This window comes from Cavia porcellus, unplaced genomic scaffold (genome assembly GCF_034190915.1).
Source record: "Cavia porcellus strain 051 isolate PalLab524CR breed Dunkin Hartley unplaced genomic scaffold, mCavPor4.1 scaffold_3, whole genome shotgun sequence".
In the NCBI taxonomy this organism is placed as follows: domain Eukaryota; kingdom Metazoa; phylum Chordata; class Mammalia; order Rodentia; family Caviidae; genus Cavia; species Cavia porcellus.
Genome location: NW_026947486.1, coordinates 94,161,765 through 94,168,462, shown reverse-complemented (window position 1 = coordinate 94,168,462; position 6,698 = coordinate 94,161,765). Strand labels below are relative to the sequence as shown.

At 45.6% G+C, this 6,698-nt stretch overlaps 1 protein-coding gene across 6 annotated transcripts in view; it reads right to left on the bottom strand.

The window, feature by feature from the left end:
• Positions 1-292: 292 nt before the first annotated feature.
• Arhgap36 (Rho GTPase activating protein 36) overlaps positions 293-6,698 on the bottom strand; it is a 30,862-nt gene continuing 24,456 nt past the window's right edge. For 4 of the 6 annotated variants that reach the window (XM_003461455.4, XM_023565050.2, XM_023565049.2 and 1 more), the window contains 10 exons: positions 6,106-6,344; positions 5,689-5,881; positions 5,414-5,469; positions 5,027-5,177; positions 4,376-4,524; positions 4,026-4,202; positions 3,708-3,805; positions 3,470-3,576; positions 2,919-3,092; positions 293-1,543 (listed from right to left, as the gene is read on the bottom strand). In XM_003461455.4, coding sequence (XP_003461503.1) covers positions 1,392-1,543; positions 2,919-3,092; positions 3,470-3,576; positions 3,708-3,805; positions 4,026-4,202; positions 4,376-4,524; positions 5,027-5,177; positions 5,414-5,469; positions 5,689-5,881; positions 6,106-6,344 — 1,496 coding nt within the window. In that variant the 3' untranslated portion in view covers positions 293-1,391. The remainder of the gene's footprint in view (positions 1,544-2,918; positions 3,093-3,469; positions 3,577-3,707; positions 3,806-4,025; positions 4,203-4,375; positions 4,525-5,026; positions 5,178-5,413; positions 5,470-5,688; positions 5,882-6,105; positions 6,345-6,698) is intronic. The other 2 variants (XM_013152392.3, XM_013152387.3) reach the window with 1 other exon arrangement.

The window sequence follows — 6,698 nt, the reverse complement described above, 5'->3', positions numbered from 1 at the left end:
CACCCCTCCCCATCCCATGTCACCCCTTTTTTATTGCACACCATCCTCCTTTATTCACCACCACCTTTTCCCTGGACTCTGTGTCACCCCACCCTTTTGTTATACAACATCCTCCCCTTTATCCCATGTCACCTGGCCCTTCCTTTCATCTCATGCTTTCACCTGCTCTTTGCTCTACATTACCCCTCCCTTTATGCCTCCTCCCTATGTCCTTTCCCCCTCAGATCTTTAGTAAGATCTCCAACTCATCCCCAAAATTTAAAAAAGAAAAAAATCCACAGGAAGCCATGAATATGCTGCTGTCACAACACAGATGTTTATTAATGATTAAATGCCAGAGAAGTTTTAACAATCACAAATCTTCGAGATTTACGGTTATCACCCATCATGTGCTCAATTTCTACCCCTCAATACAATGCATTCTTCATTCTATAGATCTTACCAGTTGTTATCCATGAATATCAGCTGTAATTTGGATGTCATACATAACCCATACCTGTGTGTTACCAGAGCATGTCCCGCAAATTTGTACCGTCCTGCATAGAGGAACTACAGAGACGATAGATAATTGTGATAATCAGGTGATCTTAGCTACTTAGAACTAATGTGTCCTTACCTAACTAGCCGTTTTGCAGACAACTGGAGTGAATACCAGCCGTCTTTAAAACAAATCCAGGTACTAAAATCTAATTTTTTCCTCTAACTTTTGATTGACCCCAGAAAAGCTAGTTAGACTTATACTTGAGGTTTCCCTGTTTGGGTGACCTGAGCAAAATCTGCACAGAATTTGGGGAGTGGCTATTTGATGAGCCATTTGTCTAAATAATTTGGAAAAAATTCCTGAGGCAGCAGAGCTGCTGCGAGGACACGAGTTGACATGAGTTGGTGTGACATGATTTAGCGTTAACTGTTTGTCAGCTGTCAGTAGGCTGACCTAACGTTCTAGCATGCCTCTTGAGGGCCTTTCCTATTAAAGTCTCAGGAGGAGGGTAGGAAAGTCAGGAAAAGCATGCAATCCTCTTTGGGGGAGGGAAAGCACCTCGAGATTTGTGAGCTCCTCTGGGACAGGTGTTCACCACAAACACAACATCAATTAAAGAAAGGGCTGTAATGAAAGAAAGCCAAGATCAGGGGGTAAAAGAGATCGCAAGGTAGCACCAGGGTGCCCGGACATGACACAGAAATAGCTCTTTTTACCAACTGAAGAGACCAAGCATCCCCAGTGAAGGGGCTGGCAGTGTTTGGAATTCCCATCCTGACCCGAGCATCAGGGGGAACTCCTTCTTACCATCAGATGTGTATCTTTAAGTGTCTCAAAAATGTTTCCTGTGACATTCCAAGTCTACCCCAACCCTTTTCCCCTGTCTGGCACCTTATAGAAGGAAAAACATCTAAGGAAAGAAGGAGCCAGCTCCAGTGTTGGCCTCCCGCGGCACACGGAGCAATGGGCGGTCTTGCTCCAGAATGGGGGGGTTACCCGCTCCTTCCTCATCGTCATGGGAACGGGCAGCACGGGCAGGCACAGCTGACTCCTCAGAGGAACCTGGAAAATAGTGACAATGTTAACTCCATCTGTTTCTAGACTTCATTCTTTGCATGGCACCCAAAGACATAGTTTTGACTTTTAAATAAAATACGAGTGAAAAAGGTAGGATAGGAATGATTCTCCCCACTAAATATGTTAAAAGAGATCTTACAAATCTCTAAATATAGGAACACTATGCAAGCTGGAGTAAGATCTGGGTGAGGGGAAAGAGGATATATATATATATATATATATATATATATATATCCCATGCTCAGGGCAGATGGGCAATGTCACCAGGGAGGTGATGAAAAGGGCGACCTAACAACCACTACCAACCTAAAACAAACCTAATTTTACCAAGCAAAAGAATAACAAAGGTGGGGCCTGAAGCTTACAATACTGAGTGGAAGGGAGAAATCAGGGATCACTCTTCAGTGAGTCTGGGGAAAACCTGGAGCCTATGACTTGGCTGGGCTGAAACTTGTTTCTAAGGAGAATAGTATCTACAGGCAGTGCAACCCCTGCATCTTCTTTAAGGAGCTGCATTGCCTTTGGATTCTGGACTTCTTTAGGATCTGGATCTTTAGGCATTGGTATCTCTTCCACATTCATAATTTCAAGATTCACAGCTAGGTCTTGTGGCGAGTCTGGATCTGTATTGAGGACATCTTCAGTGTTGGGTGTCACAATGCTCACTTCATCATTCTCAGAAGCACTGATTTAGTCTTCCTGAAAATCTGGAATTTCATTGTGAAGGTCTTCTAGAGCGAGACTTTCTACAGAATCTTAGTTTTCACCAACATCAGAGGTTTCTTCATGCAGTGGAATTGCTGAAGGCTTCTTCTTCATCTGGGACTGCACTCACATCTGAGAATTCTTCCTGATCTTGATTTTCATCAAAAATGGAGGCATCTTCAGGGTTTGTGACCACATGAAGAGCTGGGACATCAAGAGTCTTCCTTAGAGCCAGCAATTCCATTAACTGCCAAAACTTCTTCATGATTTTGAATTTCTTCAGCATCTGATCTTTTTTTACTGTGTAGGATGCCATCAAGACTGGGATCTTCTTCAGAGTCAGAAACCATTAATCTTGGGATTCTGCTTGATTCAGGATTTTGTCCTGCAGAAGTTTCTTTGGGACTCGGGACCACATCAAGAGCTGGGACATTGTCAAAATCAAGGTCTTCTTCAGAGTCTGAAATGCCATTGACCACTAGAGAATCTTTATGGCCAGAGATCTCTTCAGCATTTGAAGCTCCCTCACTTGTGGCTTCATCTACAGCTGGGATCACGTCAATATTGGAATCTTCTTCAGAACTCTGGGAACAATCATTATCTAAGGGATCTACATTAACTGGGATTTCATCAATGCCTGGGGCTTCCTCCTCACCTGGGATGTCATCTGGATCGGAGTCGTTTTCGTTGTTTGGGATTACGTCAAGATAAGGAACTTCTGCGAGGTCAAAATTTTGGTTGTCTTCAAAGTCCGGTCCTTCTTCAAAGTCACTGTTCAGATTTTCACCAGGGTTCAAGATTTCTTGCACATCTGGAACTCCTTCAGGGTCTGGGGCCATATCAAAATAAGGCATTTCTTCAAAATCTAACATCTCAATGAGTTGTAAAATTTCATCATCAAGTTCTACAATATCCTCAAGGGTGGAAGATCACCACAATTTAGGGTATCATCATCACCTTCTCTTTCACTAATCTCTGGACACCCTCTAGATGTGGGCCTTGAATCTCAAGGTCATTTGACATCTCAAGACTTTGAACTCCCCCAAAACTACTACTTGATAGAGATATTTAAATACTAGTTCTTCCTCGGAGGACTCATCTTCCCCAAGAACTACTATTCAGCAAGGACCTGACCCAAATGAAGGGCCAGATCTTTAGCAAGGGACTAATTACCAGCAAGGGCCTGACCTCCAACAGAGAACTGACCTTCATCAAAGGGTCTGCTTTGACCAAGGACAGCAGCACGGGCCTCAGCAGAGGATTCCACAGGATCAGAAAGCAGAGCATCTTCTTCCATCTTTATGCGTGCACTCCTGAATGGGAAAGAATTTGAAAAATGTAATTAAGTCTTTACTTGGCCCATTGACTTAAAGACAATCTGAATCAGTAAACTCCCGTTGGACAATGTTCTTCAGGTCAAGCATGAACAAATACAAAAACTCACTGGATCTTCCTCAGATTCCTGCGTCTGATAAAGTCAAGAGCCTCAGGACTGGATTTCCACACACGCTTAGCAACCTGCCTCTGAATATGGGGAGGCACCTGAGGGTTAAATTAACAGTGTTAACCTTTATTGCATAGCATCTTTCCATTTATTCTCTTCTCTATGAAGTGCCCAGGCATGATGAACACCTAATATGAGAAGTATTTCTAGATGAGGAGATTTTGTGACTGCTTGCTTTGATTGCCAACATACAACACTCCCTTGTCTTGTGAGCAGATGATAAATGTGCAAAATAAATGTATCCAAAGCCTCCCCTACCTGGAAGAGGACATCCCAGTTGTCAATCATGGCACGGATCACATTGACAGAAGCTACATAGTGGTCAATCCCCAGTTTTGTCCTCCTGGATTCTCTCTTGCCAAACTTCCCCTTCTTCAGGAGAGCAGATCCAAACACCAGGGCCAAGTTGGTGGAAGTCATGCGGTTGCCAGGAACCTAGGTAAAAGAAAGCAGAAAGTTGACTTTCAGCAAGTCCTAAAACTTATGCAAATAGGTGTATCTCCTTGTATGTTTCTCTCTCATCCTTCTTTTTGCCATCACTCCCACACATAAACCTTTACACACTTCCCCTCCTGCAGTTCTCACTACCCTTCCCCAGATCCTTTTACCAACTGTCCATCAATGCCAATGGAGTCCTCGCAGTTCTCAGTGATTTTGTGCAGGGCCTTCAGCAGACGTTCCAGGGTGTCGCTGTGGCAAGGTGGCATCAGGTAGACCAGCAACTGCAGGGCAGAAAGCTGATCCTGGGGCTTCAAAGCTACAGAAAGCAAAGTAGAGGCCGGCTCAGGGGCTAGTTTTGGCAACACCCCAAAACTAAGGGGATGAGTTTGTGTTTCAGAATTGCTGGTGGCTGTGGAGTACCCCTGAGACTTGATTTTGCTTACTTCTAAAGCATTTGAATTCAGGAGCCCTGAAAACAAGAAGTCCCCCCCCATCAAAATCATATTTCTGTGCAACCTGGAGTCCTCTTTGTCCAGTGAGGGCACACACCTTCAAGAAACTCTAGAGAAATTACCAAGCAAAAAATTTATAAGGGAATTTTAGACACACAAAAAGTAAATTGAAGAGGTTTTTGTGATTTTTTTTTATTTTTAATTGACAAATAATGCTTGTATGTATTCTGGAGAGGTGTTGTTCATCTTCTGATGTTCATTCTGCTTCCGTTTCTTGAGGGTCCTGCAGCCTGAGCTCTGTTATTAGGCACCCTAGATCCCTGTAACATTTCCCTTCCTTGTCATAAGAGAGGACAGAAGACTCACTTGCTGTCAGGAGGAAAGACATGTACAGATCATCTGGCAGCAGAGAGTCCTTCATGTCACGGAAAAACTCCTTGAGGAGTGTAGCCACATCATGCACATTCTGATTTTCATCCAGCACTACATCCAGACCTTGATCAAATTCTTCACGAAGCTAGAACAAAGGAGAGAAGATATGGAGCATCAGCCCTGCCCACCACAGATCATTCCTCTTGATCATTCTCTGTTATCTCTTGGTCACTTCTTCAGCACTTTACAGGCTTCACTGGAGGTAGAGGATAACATGGTGTATGGGAGGAGCGCTGGACAAAAGACCTTGAGCCCCCCACCTGTCAGAACACAGCTTTCAATTCTGTCTGCTGTTTCTTACCCCAGGAACAAACAGTTTACCTGACGCACTTTCTGTGCAGAGTGTTCAGTGGTGAAAATCCCCACAGCACTTAAACCTGAAAGAAAAATCCAGAAGATATTTAACATCTCTGACCTACTTCCTAATGACATTTCCCTTTTTCTCCCTTAAGAACTGCACCTAGCCTTCTCTGGTGGCAGGGTAACATCACCCAAGCCCTTGACGCCATGACCTTTTTTCTTTCCCCATTTTAAAAATACCCCTCCGTCCTCTATCATTGTCTTCTTTGATTTAACCCATTTGTGGTCCCCCTTACCATGTTCCTCAATGAACTTGCAGCAAACTTCAACAACCTGGGGGATTTGTTTTGCAATGGGGTTGAGGCTCATGTTCCTTTTAGATCCCAAAAGCCTCTGGCCAATAGGAAATGACACCCTTGACAGTTGCAGGGTCTGCAGCAGCATGGCCCCGTCCTCCAGCTCAGCCAAGCTATCCACAGACACAGCACCCTGTGGAAAAATCAGAACATCTTAAAGGGGGGAGGACAGGTCGGACCTTCCTGAGCACCTTGTGACATTCTGAACCAGAGAGACTGTCTCCGTGGTAAGCTACACACATCCTACCAATGAAACCGGCTGTCTCCCTCCCTTTGAGGCCCCAACCCTTGAGCCTCTTTCCCAATACCGCAGCACACCTCAGGACCCCTATCTGAAGCCTGGAAGGTTTAACTCACTCGACGTCCACGGCGAGTGAACTCCGGGGGCAAAGAAGGCTCATTCCTAGGGCGACTGAAAAAGCGCCGGATGCGACCAAACACCCTTTGCACGATGTTTCCCCGACGACGGCCCTCAGCCTGAACGGTAGCTTCTTCAACCTGCATCTCGGCTCTCAGTTCAAGGTGCTTTCGGCGGGTAAGCTCATTCACCAGCACCTCTTCCAGGCGGACACCAAAGGTCTTGAGTGTCGACACGGCTAGGGAGCCAGGGAGAGAAAGAATGAAAGACGTCAAAGTTCTGCAACCTTCGATTAAGTGGCGGGAGAGCGTAGTACTCCTCTCCAGGCAATCTCCCAGTGTCAACCTGCTCCGGATCTGCACCCCACCCAGCCCCGCAGCGCCCCTCCCAGGGGAGCAAGCCCAAAAGACCCCGCAGGGACTAGAGAAAAGGACTCAACTACCCCGTCGGGGCTGGAGGTCCCTGCCTTAAGTACTGCTGGGAGTGACCATTTTAAAGCACCGAGGGAGGTGTCTTCTGGATGTTCTGTCTAGGTTGCGTCCACTGGGAAGGCTCAGGCAGGTCTGAGAGGACCGCCCCAAAGGTATTGCGC